At 32.1% G+C, this 15,649-nt stretch overlaps 1 protein-coding gene across 1 annotated transcript in view; it reads right to left on the minus strand.

Annotated features, from left to right (window-relative positions):
- Nucleotides 1-15,649, minus strand: part of LOC145283810 (dedicator of cytokinesis protein 1-like) — a 346,462-nt gene that overhangs the window by 164,678 nt on the left and 166,135 nt on the right. The window contains exons 10-14 of the mRNA XM_080132895.1: nt 11,320-11,401; nt 4,495-4,558; nt 3,735-3,806; nt 2,304-2,379; nt 369-483 (exon numbers count right to left, since the gene is read on the minus strand). Of these exons, the coding sequence (XP_079989021.1) occupies nt 369-483; nt 2,304-2,379; nt 3,735-3,806; nt 4,495-4,558; nt 11,320-11,401 (409 nt within the window). The remainder of the gene's footprint in view (nt 1-368; nt 484-2,303; nt 2,380-3,734; nt 3,807-4,494; nt 4,559-11,319; nt 11,402-15,649) is intronic.

Genomic DNA, 15,649 nt, shown 5'->3' on the forward strand with positions numbered 1-15,649 from the left:
ATAAGAATTAGTCAAAGGAAAATAAAATGTCTTTAAATGAAAACATTTAGAAAGTTCTCAATGCAAGCATGTGTAATAAATCTAAAACAGGAAGTCATAATTTCAATTTATATTTGTGAATCTTTAAATTTTTACAATATATATACTTGAAGCAATTTATAAATTACTAGTTGTATCTACCCAGTGTTGTCCGGGATGCAATAAAGCCATTTTAGTTTTTAATTTTTATTTCTTTGCATATTTTTTAATTTAAGGTAGAATGTAACAATGTTGTTTTGTCGAGGTGTGGTAAATTGTATTAATACAACTTATACAATTTCAACTTTTCAAATAATGATTTTAAAGGGGGGGGGGTATTTCTAAATTACCTGTTGTAAATCTCCTTGCAAAATCTTAATCGACACAAAAAAACCTTGACCTTTATGATTGAATTCTTTGTCTGTTTTCTTAATCAGAGTTTCAAGAAATTCTCGATCACCACATCTGAAAGCAATAAACAACTCTTTATAAACATTCAATTTGAAAAATATAGTTAGCAAAAAATATAGTTAGCAAAAATATAGTTAGCAAAAATATAGTTAGCAAAAATATAGTTAGCAAAAATATAGTTAGCAAAAAATATAGTTAGCAAAAAATATAGTTAGCAAAAATATAGTTAGCAAAAATATAGTTAGCAAAAATATAGTTAGCAAAAAATATAGTTAGCAAAAATATAGTTAGCAAAAATATAGTTAGCAAAAATATAGTTAGCAAAAATATAGTTAGCAAAAAATATAGTTAGCAAAAATATAGTTAGCAAAAATATAGTTAGCAAAAATATAGTTAGCAAAAATATAGTTAGCAAAAATATAGTTAGCAAAAATATAGTTAGCAAAAATATAGTTAGCAAAAATATAGTTAGCAAAAATATAGTTAGCAAAAATATAGTTAGCAAAAATATAGTTAGCAAAAAATATAGTTAGCAAAAATATAGTTAGCAAAAATATAGTTAGCAAAAATATAGTTAGCAAAAATATAGTTAGCAAAAATATAGTTAGCAAAAATATAGTTAGCAAAAATATAGTTAGCAAAAATATAGTTAGCAAAAATATAGTTAGCAAAAAATATAGTTAGCAAAAATATACTTAGCAAAAAATATAGTTAGTAAAAAATATAGTTAGCAAAAATATAGTTAGCAAAAATGTCGTTTTTAACAAGATATAATAATATAAAATATCAGAAGTTTGAAAACAAAGAATAATCTTTAAAACTAAAAAATTCATATACACAGAAGGATGTCATGCTTTATTATGTTTTTCTATTAGTCGATAGTGTTCAAAAAATGTTTAGAAAATAATGTTTGAATAAAACTTTAAAATTGAGCTTGTGAGTGACATAAACACAATTGTCAGGTTTTATTTTCGACTAGTGAGGGGTACCCGGCATTGCCCGGATGTAGGTGTGTGTGAAAAAAACCCGAAATGTGAAAAAAACAGGTGCCCGTGAAAAAGAAAAAAAAACGAAGCCTTGACGCGCAGTTGGAAAATAGTAAAGTGTGAAAAAAAAAAACAGGTGCGCGTTTTTGATTGACGTGACGGCGATAGGTATTCAGCAGTTAGCATTTTGTGCAGGACAGTTTTTAATGAGGTCAATAAATCGGTTTGTTTGTTTTTAAAAACCCGCTCCCTGTTTATTAGGGTGAGCGTCTCGTCTCGAAATGAAAGCTACCGTCTGATATGACGAAGTCGACATTAACCAAACGTTACTTAGCTCTCTAGAGACCACTGGCTTTCGGCCAGTAATTAGAGTCGAGTTTCGCTTTTTGTTTATACCGAAAACCGAATGTAACGCGTGCGAATGCAGGAAATGTCGAATAATTAATGTTTGAAAGTCAATAAAATCAAATAGACAGGTGAGCTCCGTGGTTAAGTGTGAGATATTACAATTTATAGATGATATAAAAAGTTTTAAGTTGTAAAGCGAGCGAGTGCTTCTCTGAAAGAAGCCTTTTGTGGACATCGAGGAAAAGCGTACATACATACATACATACATTTTCGCTTTTATATATATAGATTTTTGTAAATACATGAAAGTGAGTTTTAAAATTCTAAGGGAGAGAACTCGCGTCTACAATGCCTTGTAATCAAAAGACATTTACCTTTGTTATCTAAATGAATTATACTCATAAAAACATTCAAATTATTTTAGTAGTTTATAGTTAATGTTAACTTCAATTATTTTAAAGAAAAAATTATGTAATGTAATAAAAAATCAATGAAAAAAATATTCTTAATGAAGTCTGAAAAGAAATAATTTTCACTCACGGATGAAAAGGAATGAACAGTTGTGTATCTTCATTCATTTCTCGGGTACCTTGAATTACATCAGTAATATCTAAAGCTGTAAAGTAAAGAGAATCTTTATAAAATAACCATTTAAAGTTAATGTGTATTGTTTTCTAATGTCAACATCATTGAAATGCTAATCTATTTCTTAGAAAGTCAAATAAATGAAGAAAAAACAATTACCTACATTAGAAAAATTAGTTGTAAATAAAACTAAAATACAATAGATATATTCATCAAAATGAATAGCATGTTACACAGAAGTTATTTAAATTAAACAAAAGAAATTGGCAATAACTTTCTTGAGCATTGATTTAATACCTCCTGCAATCAGGAACTGAACTCCAATAATAAGTGAAGTGAACAGAAAAAGAGAATAGAAAGCAAAACTGGTCCCTGATCATAATTCACTTTCAGGGCATTTTCCTTTATATATCAAAAATATATTAACTAATAACATAAGAGTTTTTAGGGTTATTTTGTTTTATTATTTTCTTTTTTTAGTGTGGATTGTTCTTGACAAAGCTTAAACATTCTAGCCAATTCCTCTTCTATTGTAGTAGAAGTGGCCTATACCCGAACCAGCCTACACAAATTTCTTTGAAACACTCATTAAAGACTGTCATACAAAATTCAATTAAGCAAATCAAGACAAAAATAAGTTTAAATAGTTATTTTAATACATTTTAAAAGGACAAAACATTCACAAAAAAAAATTTAAATATTGATTTTTTTAGAGATAGAAGAAATAAGAAAATAATTACTTAGTAGTTGTGCATGTCTATCACATTAAACTAATAACTAAGCTCATTTTGAATGGTTTCTGCTTCATTTTTAGAATTATATACTTCAATAAATAACCGATCTGTATTCTTCAGTCACACATAAAAATATTCTACAACTTTTGGTAGATAAATTGCTTTCAAACCTAAAATATTTTATGGAAAGTAAGTTGCTTTTATAATCAAATTCACTTGTAGAAACTATTCTAAAGTTTGTAATAAAAATAAATAAAAATGTTAATGCTTGCCCATGAGGAAAATAATTTACATATTCATTTTAAAATGATTTAAATAATTTTTATATGATGTGTAGTTTTAGTTTAAATTCATATAAATTTTAAGTATAGTGCAATTAATTACATTAACAATATCAAAAAGAATATTCATAAAAATATTTTATGAAAAAGACAATTATATTTCGAAGTAAAATGACCTAAATACTTGTATAATATTTTGCAAAAATTATGTAAGGATACGCCTTTTTTACAGAGAAAATTACCCAGATCTGAATATCTGTAAGTTAAATAAAAACTCCAGTTTTAGAATAATTATGTGAGGGGTTACTGTCTTTATAATTCTGGATATATTTTTTCATTCTAAAAATAGACAAATTGCTCTAGTTACTAACCAGCAATGCCAAATGGTCGCCGTAAACCTTGAGTTTGCTTCTTATTGTCTACATCTCGTGGATCCATTGTACCTAGTAAAAGAATAGCATTTTTGAATGGAAAAATAAACATTTTTTACATTTGTAAAAAAAATACCTGTACGATATTTTTATTTTACTAGTATTTAATATTTTTAAAAAGGAATATTTGATGGTAATATAAATTTTCTGTTGAGGACAGTTCGGAAAAGTTGCAATTTTGGAAAATGAAAGAAAGTTGCTCTCATTTGCATCATTAATAAAAAAAGATCTAATTCTGTCTTTACATTATTTGCTGTTTACAGAATTAAAATAAAATTATAGCAACACTTAATTTATCATGATAAACACACATGCAATCAAAAAAATACTTTTACCACCAAATCATCTGTTAAAAAGACATCTTCAGAAATTTACCTTTTATTTTATGTCCTTGGAGAAATATTTTCTTTTTGAAACATATTTTTTTAAGTTATATTTTTAATCCTTTTTTAGCATTAAAAATACAATTTAAAAAAATATTTTTCAAATATAAAAAGCTCCATTTTAGTATTGTGTAGACATAGAATCAAAACAACAGAATATATAGAACAGTTGATTTACATTTTTATTTTAGGAATTTACAAAAACTAATTCTATTTGTCAAATTTTTCAAATACGTAAAAGTGCATTAAAATTATTATAAATTATAACAACACAAAATGCAGAGCAATATCAATTTATAAAAAAAAATTAAACTTACCAATTCTAACAATTTGGAAGAGTAAATATATTTTATCTCGCTCTCGGTCTTTGGAACCAAGATCCTAAAAAAGAAAAAACATTTTGTTTTGTTTTTCTTTTATAAAATGCGAAATAACAAAAAATGATTTCAATTTAAATCGATAAATCAATAAACAGATGATTAAACAAAAGGTCATCAAAACAATATGGATTCGATCATTAATTGTTGTTCATTAAGAGAAAATTGTGAATAATTTACTTTTTTACTCATTCAAATATTTATAGAGCACCATTGAGATTTCATCATTGTAATAACTTCTATATTTAATTAATACATTTTAAAGGTTAGCTTTTAAATGGTATAATATAGGAACTTCAGTTTTCTAGAGTTTAAAAAATTATATAATTTTTCAACTTTGCAAAATAACATTTCAATAGGCAAATAAAGATGATATTTGTTCAAGTGTAGGCAATAAAACTAAGCAAAATAGGTTGATAACTTTGATTGGTGTGTTTTATGTCATATCAACCCCTTTTGGGTCATTAAATGTCGAAACATTAGTTGTAGTATGGTAGATGGAAGTTGAATGTCATTAATGTTTCAGAGGAACGTTTTATCTGGGTTAACTTTGCTGAAGATCTCCCTTAAGTTATTTTTCTGGTAATGTCTCAGCCGCATCTGTTCCAAGTTCACACAGTCTGTCAGTATATATTTTGTATCTCCTATTCTGATGTCACTTTGTATAGTTTATTTGCCATGATTCCTGATACCTTTTTAGGATATATCTATGTTTTATTTTTTTTATTTGTTTTACATAAGCATTAATATGTCGCTACACATTTATGAGCATGTTTTGGTCAGTTAGTTCCAAGTAACTAGAGACCTCTTCAGGCGGTGTTGCTAATATAAAAGCAAAGTCTATAATTACAGACTTTACTTTTGTAAATGCAAATGAATGTGTAGCACCATATAAATGCTTATGTAAAACAAACAAAAAATATATTTTGCCCTACTTTACAATTGAGCACTCTTGCATTAACCTTTGTCTTATCCGCATTTATGTGAAGACCAATGTCATTTGCAGACTTTTCTAGCTTACGTAACAGTGTTTACGCATTAGCAGTGTTGTTCGCGAACAAAGCAATATCGTCTGCATAATCTGCATCAGTTATGTGTGCTGATTGATGACGTCTGTTTCTGGATTCATTTAGGATGAAGCCTAGCATGTTGTGTATATCAACAGATGTGCGAAGTACAAAGTCAAGACAGACAATGAAAAGAAAAGGGGCAAGAGTATCTCCTTGTAGAACCCCAGTGCGGATGTCGAAAAACTCATTGTCCCCATCTGGGGATCTGACCATTGCTCGAGTGTGCTCATATAGCATCATGATAGCATTAACAACTTCATTTGGAATGCCATATGCTTTTAATATGCTGGCCATTTTTCTTCTATGTACGGAGTCGAATGCTTTGGAGAAATCTACAAAGATCATGACTGCCTCAATGTTTTTTGCTTTGACTCCTTCAATCAGTCACCTAACAATAAGTATTTGACTAGTAGTAGAGCGATTCTTTCTAAATCCATTTTGGTTCTTCCATCTTTGGTTGGATACGGTTAAGAAGCATAGCATTGTAGATTTTTGCTGCAATTGGAGTGAGTGTTATTCCTCTGTAGTTGCTTGGTATGCTTAGGGAAGGGAAGTATGCATCCTTCCCTCCATATATTAATAATTTTTTTGATTATATACAGAATTGCATGAATTAAGAAGTATGTCATACTTCAGGAGGTATGTTATCTAAGCCTGCAACTTTACAATTCTTGGTCTTCTTTAGTACATTTAGAAGTTCCTCTATTGTCAAATCACCCTTCTCAAATATCGAGTTCCTGTACAACAATCGGCTGAATTAGTTGGTCTGTCACCTCTGGTTTGTTTCCGAGTAGCTTTTCAAAATGTGCTTTCCATTTCGAACATGCATTTTCCGGAATGTTTGCCTTTAACTTAGCTTTGGCAGGTCGTTTGTGCCCAGATATCTCATTTACTACTTGCCAAGCAAGATAGGATTGTTATCTGCTGCATTCTGGATTCGATCTATTTGTTCTTGAACATACTTCTGTTGTTCTGATAGGTACATCATACTAAGCTCTTGAAGCGCCTGCTTCCTTAATTTTGTATTCTGTCGAGTGGGGTATTTATGTTGCTTTTTGATTATGTCTTTTAACTTTTCTCGTTTTAATATTATTTTGGTATTTTCCCACGGTACTTTTCGCTTTACCTTGGGTTTCAGAGGTATACATTTCTTTGCTGCTTCTTGGTGTGATCTAATGATGTTTTCATAGGTGGTATTAGCAGTTGGTTCTTGCTCTTGTGCTTGTAAAGCATCAATCTGTTTTGCAGTTCGAAGATGAATCTCTGATCTGATTGTCGTGTAACAACGTTGACCAGTTGTAGGGCTGTCTAGATGATTTTTTAGTTTTGTTCACTCGTAGGCTTAACTTCAACTTGGAGGTTACAATCCTATGATCAGTAGACACACCGTATAAACTGCTATAAGCTTCACAGTTATGACAGCTATTGATCCACTTCTTATTCATAAAAAGATAGTCCAGTTGTGTCTTGTCTCCATTTGGGGATTGATGGATCCAGAGCTTACCGGGTCTTTTCTGAAAACGGGTATTCATGCATTGTAGGTTGTTTTTAAGGAGAAAAGTTAATAGATACTCTTCATTTCGGTTTATTCCATCATGGAAAGAGAACGTATGCTTGTTGTCTTCCTGTCCTATGTGCATTCATGTCACCCCCGATAACCAATAAATTATGTTTGGGGATTGAGCACACTATTGCTGAGAGTTCATCGTAGAAATTCAGGATCTCTTGCTTGTCACTGACGTTGGTAGGGCTGTAGCAACAAATAACAGTAGTAGCAGGTACCACTGAAGATAGCAAGAATTATCCTTTGTGTTATCTTCTCAGCACTGTTCAATGATTTCAATGCTTGAGGGCTAAGCAGAAGTCCTACTCCCTCAATGGTACTATTTGTCGAATTTTTCCATGCTGACGCTGATACTAGTGTCCAGCTGTTACCAATTTCATGGTACTTTATGTCCATGTCTTTGTAAGAGACGGTACTCTTGAATACACACAATATCGATATTGTGTTCTTTGGATGAAGCAACAAGTTCTGATATTTCAGATGTGGGTTGAAGTGTCCGTACATTAAAGGTGGATATTTTGATGGTATGTCTACATTTTGCTAGCCTAGGTTTTGGTGCTGTAGTAAACTTGTTGATAGCTGTGGTCAGTGCCGGCACACCAAGTAGCGACCCTTGGTTACCCATGTAGCGGTCAATGCGGTATGGAATTCTGGTTTGATTTAGAGTCATATTGAATCTTTCGATAGCTCGGATAATATCACCTGTGTGAGCTACATCTACAGGCAAATCGCAGTAATTTCTCAATTAGACTAGTTGAACCTGATCGTTGATCTCTTAATGATTCTTCCGCTCAGCATCTTTTGTGCCCTGCCATTGACTGATTCTTTAGTTCTTCCGCCAAGGCGCATAACTGTCATGCTGCTCCCCATGACATTACCAGGGCTCATTTACCAGTTCAGGTTCTACATCAGTCTTCCGTTATGAGTGGTCCTACATGATTACCGTAGACTATATCCTCATTCTGCCATGATTTAGGTCTGATGTGAGTGTTTCTTTCATCAGACAGTATAGCCTGTTGAGGCAATCCTATACTGTTGTAACTTCTGCACGAGCTATGATGTAAGGTTGACATTTGCGGAGATTAAAATATTTTTATCACCAGGATCGGTATGCTCTTCACAGCATTTTTGAAGTACTGAAAAAAAAAAGTTTTGACTTTCAATGTGAAAGGTGAGATCAGGGCTTTGGTTGGATCAACACTGAAAGAAGTCGCTGAGTTTACGTATCTGGGCAGCAAGATAGTTTCCACAGAGAGAGATATCGGAATTCGCATCTCAAAAGCATGGACTGCATTGGATGGGCTACATTCAGTATGGACTTCGAGACTGGCTGACAAACTGAAAAGGCAGTTCTCCAGGGCAGTGGTAGAGTCTGTCCTTGTTTACAGTGCTACAACCTGGACACTCACCAAAAGATTGTAAAGAAAACTAGACGGCACATACATCCGTATGCTAAGAACAATATTAAATATATCTTGGCAAAATCATCCCACGAAGCAACAACTTTATGGCAACCTACCTGCCATATCTAATACCATCAGAGAAAGACGCCTACGATTTGCCGGTCATTGTCTGAGGAACAAGCATGAATTGGTGAGTGATGTATTGCTAAGGACTCCACGACATGGACGTGCAAGCAGAGGATGACCTAGATTCACGTACATCCAACAAATAGCACACGACGCCAACTGTAAACCTGAAAATCTGAGGCAACTGATGGAAGACAGGAAACTCTGGAGAGGAAGAGTCACATTGGTCCAGGCAAGGAGTCCATCATGATGATGAGGCATTAACCTTGTTAAAACTTAATAGATTGTTTTACCTCTGGAAAATATTAACCGGGAATAATATACAGATATTTTTTTCCTTTCAGTGATATATAAGCAATACCTGTAAGAATGAGATATTTTTGATATTCAAACTCTATGATATTTAGTGCTAAGTCAATAAAGCATTGACATAAATTATTAAAATACACATTATGGATCCTCTGTAAGGACGTCCGTGCAAAGAGTCTACTTGAATTTCTGTTTTGTCTTTTTATTATTATTTTATTATAATCACATAAACACTTTTTTTTATTATTATTCTTAAATTTATAAATCCAAAACTGAGAACCAGGAGTGCCAAATCAGCATGTGGGTGGATAGAGTTGGAGTTGGGGAGGGGTGATTACATTATAAATGCAGGAAGGGAAAACTAGCTATGGAGTGTGTGTGAATGAATACATTTATTATATTCTTGTAGATCATCGAATCTTTCCTCTCCAACAAGTTTATACAAGTAGTTGTCGATGGGCAGAAGTCCAAAACCCAAAGTATCAAGATGGTGGGTCTCAAGGATTCATTCTAGGCTCAACTCTTTCTCTTGTCTTCATCAATGATCTCCCAAATCACATTCTAAGCTCATTTGTTAACATATGTTTGTTGGTATATGTATACATAGACACTACCACCTACAGTAACACTTCAATGGCTAGCAACAATCAAGATCTCCCTAAGTCTCTCTCTTCTAACCTTGAGCATGTGGTGCAATGGGCAAAAGATGGTTGGTTAATTTCAATGCATTAAAAACTAAGCTTCTAACTTTTCACCATAAACACTCTGATCCCCACCTGGTCCCAATCGATATGAATGGCTCTTGTCTCAAAGAAACACCCTCCTTCTATAAAGTGGCCCTGGAGTGGATTTGAGCCACTAAATGCTGAGATTGGGGAATAGACAAAGGAAGAGGAAATAGCTTAGAATAAACAAAGAAATCGGAAATATCCTACAATCAACAATAGATAGGAAATAGCTTAGAATAAACAAAGAAATCGAAAATATCCTACAATCAACAATAGATAGGAAATAGCTTAGAATAAACAAAGAAATCGGAAATATCCTACAATCAACAATAGATAGGAACTAGCAAACAATAACAATAGAAACCTACTGATAAAACCGGAAAGGGCAACTTCTGGTAGCCAGGGTTGGGTGGCCGACCTGAGAGACGAAGACAGAGGAGACAGTCAGTTGAGATCTAGATGCGCTAGACGACAGATGGCAGTTGATAACGACTACAGTTGAACAGTTATAGAGTTGACTGTGAAATAGAGTCGTGGACAATTTTAGAGTTGACTGTGAAACAGAGACAGACGAATGTAACATCAATAGGACGGAGAGAAGACACACACACAAGTCCAACAGTCAATTTATATGTGAACATTGGCGTTTGTGTTTTTCCTTTCTTTGTTCATATTTCTATTTTGTGAACCGCGTGTGTTCTCATCGACAGTCGCCAATGGGAAAAGGACGATCCGGCCATAAGAGGAATAGAGGAATAGTCGAACGAAAAATCCATGGCACACGGTGTTAGGAGTCAGCGATTGTCGTGGGGTGCACGTCGGGGTTACACTTCAATAATCTTCTAGAACTGGCCTCCACTCCTGAACTGAAATGAAAGACTTGCATCAAATTTGTTGCCATGGTCACTAGAAAAATGGTTGCATCATTCTACTGCTCCAGAAGGTATCTCACTCCCAACATAATCTAACTGTATAAAAGCAAAATACGTCCTAAAATATAGTATTGTTGCCACATCTGGGGAGGAGCTGCTTAGAGTACTTATCATGCCTGGACAGAGTTCAAAATCAACTCCAAGTAGGCGGTTCCATTTTCTCCTCCCTGTAATCTCTTTCCCACAGAAGAGACGATACAAGCCTATCTCTCCTCTACCATTATTTTCACAATATGTGCTCATCTGAGCTTCATTCAATTGCCCCACCCCAGCAAACTTTCACAAAATCCTTTGTCAAGCTACAAACAATTCCAACAATTTCCCTTACTCTCTATCAGTGCCTAAATCTAAATGCAAATTCCATGAACAAAGCTTCTTTCCTAAAACTGCCCACCTGTGGAACTCTGTTCCACTGACCTGCTTCCCAGCTGATGGCAATATGATCGTCTTCAAGTCCAATGTGAAAAAGTTCTTGCTATCAATATTAATACTAGATAGTCAATTCTGCTCAATTCCCATTAAAACTGATCACTGACAATCTTACACTCATTAACCCTTATCATCAAGTGGTCTCGAAACCTTAATAAGTGCTGATTATTGTAAAAAAAAAAAAAAAAAAAAAAAAATACTTACTGTGAACACAACACGGCAGTTATTCAACATATCAATATTTTTGGGCATGCCTTCTTTCCCCCATTTTACAACGTAATTTTCACTGCAAAATAAAATTTATAAAATGAAATCAGACAAACAAGCATTTTCAAAAATGCCATTTCATATTGTAAGTTAGGTATTTTTGTTGTTATTTTCCATTTGTAATATATTAAATGTCTTTCAAAAACGTTGAAGGGCAACTTTATAGGTGGTAAAATATGACAAACATATGAATGGAAAAAACATGAAGTGGATTACATCTGAAATGATCTTATCAAAAAAGTTAAGCTTCTCAAAGTGACTAGAAATAGCAATACTCATGAAAAAATTGAAATAGCTTGAAATATTTCAATATTGGTATGCATAGAAAGAGCTTGATGAGCTAAGAAAGAATCTTTTTAAATTTTTAAAATCTGATTAAAATTAAGGAAGTTATGGCTATTTTTGTGCCTCACACGTTTGGATATTTTTCCCTCTTTAAGACCATATGCGTTTCGTCACATTTTTTACACTACTTTTTCAGTAAAAATGTCATATCTTTGTTAAAACACAAGACTAAGAAATGAAATTTACCATATAAGTGTATTTTTGTACAAGGAATCAGAATATGCAACTGAAAATCTCCCAAAGTTTATGGTTTCCAAATAATCTGCAGTAAATGTGCATAAATATGCAGCAATTCCTTAAAAATGCCATGTATCCATAAACAGAAAAGAAGTTGGAGAACTCAAAGTTGAATTGTAATGTGCTTTATGTACAAAAAACTTAAATCTAAACATAAGACCATTTAAAAATGAATATATTGCAATATTGCAATTTCTTTGGTATTATTGTAGATTAACACCTTCTGTTTAACCCCACTCAACTCCTGACTACCCCTCCAAAATGTGATTCTACCTTTTTAGGAAATTATGTATAAAATGCCATGAAAAACTTTAATGAAAGATAAACAAATTATTTTAGAATTGAATGTAAAATAATTTCCTATTACAGGTCATTCTAGCATTTTAGGGCAGATTAAGATTAAGATGATTATGTGTAGTTTTAAGAGAGTTTCTATGCAATGAGAATATGGGGAAGGTTGCCATTCGGACTTTGAATTAATTGTAGGGCTAAGGAAAATTATGTGTGAACATACTGAAAACTTGACAGAGACAAAGCTAACAAAAACAATATTAGAGGGGGGGAGTGGTTAGTTTCACAAAAATTTAATGTAAAATAATTCACCATTTCCTGGCCATTCTAGCATTTTAGGACAATTAACCAATTTATTTTTATGTGTATTTTTCTTTAAGGAAGGATCTATTTTTTGTTTGTTTGTTTTAGATGCTTGTATGTGGCTTACAGAGGTATTTTGTTGGGGGGGGGGGCTTGCCACTCGAACTTAGTGTTATTGTTAGGGTTAAAGAGTGTTTTAGGAGGAGACATGCCACACATAATTTGGATTAGAGGTGAAGTTAAGAGAGCTTTTTTTTAAAGAGAGCGTTCATCACTCATATTTACTGTTAGCGGTTCATAATTATTGGCTTTTGAAAATGTTATGGATTAAATTTGGAATATCACACTACTATTAAATATGTAAACTTATGTAAATAAGGATGTGAAACTTTACAAAAATTAGGACAAACAGACAAAAATAACTAGTACTCTATCAGAAAATGTGACTTTTGGTAACGTACCAAGTATTTTTTGCCCAGCTATTTAAATATCAAAAGCAGGTTGTAAAAATATCTTTCGCTTAATAAGTAGAAAAAAAAATAACAAAATAAAAAGCTTCCTAATTGTAGTTTGATGTGTTTTCTAACTGCTTTTAAAATTTCAAGAATATTGGTATAGATTTTGAGGGTTTGTATTACTATACACATAGATTCGAAAAAGTTGTCAAAAAAACAAGTATATAACAAATAAATGTTATCAAAAGCAAGTTACTTTTCTACCTAACTGGATAATTTTTTAGTGTTTTTATTTAATGTAACATGTTTATTCAGCTTGAAAACAGTGTTTACCGATGTTTTGGAAAATTTAAAATGGCGCCCGACTCTCTTGAAATGGTAAGTTTGGGGAAAAGAGTTAAAAATAAAAAAGTAGACAAAATACTGCTAGAAACTCACTCAATATATGTTACCGTGACATAGGCTGACATATATTCGGTGAGTTTTTAACAGTATTTTGTATAGTTTTTTTTTATTTTTAACTCCTTTTCTCAAACTTACCGTGTCAAAGAGAGTCGGGCCGGGCGCCATTTTTAATTTTCCAATACATCAGTAAAGACTGTAGGTCTTTCGAGCTGAATAAACATGTTACATTAAATAAAAACACTAGAAAATTATCCAGTTAGGTAGAAAAGTAACTTATCTTGCCTTTGATAACATTTATTTGTTATATATTTGTTTTTTGACAACTTTTTCGAATCTATGTATAAACGAGATTTTGATACTTATTTTGATTTTGAAAAAAAACATTTGTGGCTGTTCGCAGTAAAACATTGTTTTAATTCGCTGTTCAAAACTAATTTAAAGAATAAAAGTGCATGCAAGCTATATATCTACAAAAGTTTATTTTGTTTTTTTAACCATGTTTTTAAATTTGACGAGAAATGTGAGAAATTGCAACAGATTCATAATGCCGAATTGGTTGGGATTGTTATTATACATTCTGAAAACCGAATAGTTCTAAACTAATGTTATTCTGATAACAAAATAGCTCTAATTAAACATATAAGAACATTTATATTCATATTTTCATGTTTTTCTTAATTCGTTCTTGAATAAAAATTAAAGAATGCGTGTTGTTTTACACTGTGTTATCGCTGATTCTACAGGCTGGAGCTGCTGCTGCTGCTGCTGCTGCTGCTGCTAGTAATACTAACTTCATTTGACCAAATTCGAGAAATAGAAACAATTTTTTTTTCGGGTAGGTCCTTTTAAATTATCAATTACCGCGGTCCTACTCAACATAAAATAATACTTTTAATTGATAAAGATAGTAAAAAGATTGATTTACTTACTACTGGGTGTCCGAAGAATTTTTTTTTCAAAATGTTCAGTACTCATCATATTAAAGTCTTATTTTTAACACAACAAAAAAAGAAATGGTCAAAAATATTTCGGACACTTGACAGTATTAAGATTAACACCTCTTCGGATTGGTTCCCAAATTTCATGACGAAATTCTTCATACAATCACGGTACGGACCGTTAGAAAACGGGGGGAGGGGTCATTACAAAACCTTACTGAAAACGCCATTTTATGACGTTAACATTTTTATCACTTTATTTGCTTAAAACTCTTAAAATATATAATGTACATTCATATTTATTAATTCATTTGAAAGTATATTCATTTCCGAACAAAACAGTAGCAATTTGAAGACTTGAAGTGCTTTGGTTTAAAAAATATGGCTATTTTAGTAGAACTACCTTGAAATCTGTGATTATCCAAAGCGTTTTTGCGTCCGTGTGTATTACTACTAGAAATGAATAGAAGTAAACAAAAATGAGTAGTGAAAAAAAAGAAAGATTGTTTTCTTGCTCTTACTATGTTAACACCGATAGAAAAGAACATGTTATCAATTGGAAAGTTATTTCAGATTTTGTTGTATTAATTGGAATTAACAATAGTTGGGTTCGCTTCATTTCAACATAAGCATCACTTTTTACTATTTTAGCAATAGCAGATTCTGTTCAAGAAAGCTGTTATCAATTTCACTTAGAAATGTTGGCAACCTTAATGTGGCCCCTCCTGTGATTACACAATGTTTGGTAAATTAATTCTAAATGTCACCATACTAAGTGCCTTGCACAAATCATTAACATTAACAACAATAATGAATCATCATCATCATTCACGTTACTATCATTTAGCAGATAACAACAGCAAATTTAATTGTCATCAACAACTATGGAGAAACAAACCACAACTAGTAAATAACAAATATGTACACACACATTTCTACAAACTTTTTCGCTCACATGAAGCAAATCTATGTGATATAACCATACACATCCTTTTTGATCATTGAACTTACATACTATATATTCTCATGCTAACACACTGCAACGTGCATAAAAAAAACACAGAACATTTCTCCTTGAAAGGACTATGCATGCACCTGCTAACATAACAGTCTAGCACATATCTTTCAATAAAATGTTATTACATTTACAACTGCTATCTATCATTTTGTTGTTTGATCATCACTTTCCTTTTCCTTATTCATCACTTGTTAGTAGAGGGTGTGATACACTGGACCACCATCTATCATCCTCTATGCAACAATATAATTGTAATATACTGTAATAAAAAACTA

The sequence above is a fragment of the Euprymna scolopes genome, chromosome 8, assembly GCF_053919585.1.
Source record: "Euprymna scolopes isolate OS-2025 chromosome 8, ASM5391958v1, whole genome shotgun sequence".
Taxonomy (NCBI): domain Eukaryota; kingdom Metazoa; phylum Mollusca; class Cephalopoda; order Sepiida; family Sepiolidae; genus Euprymna; species Euprymna scolopes.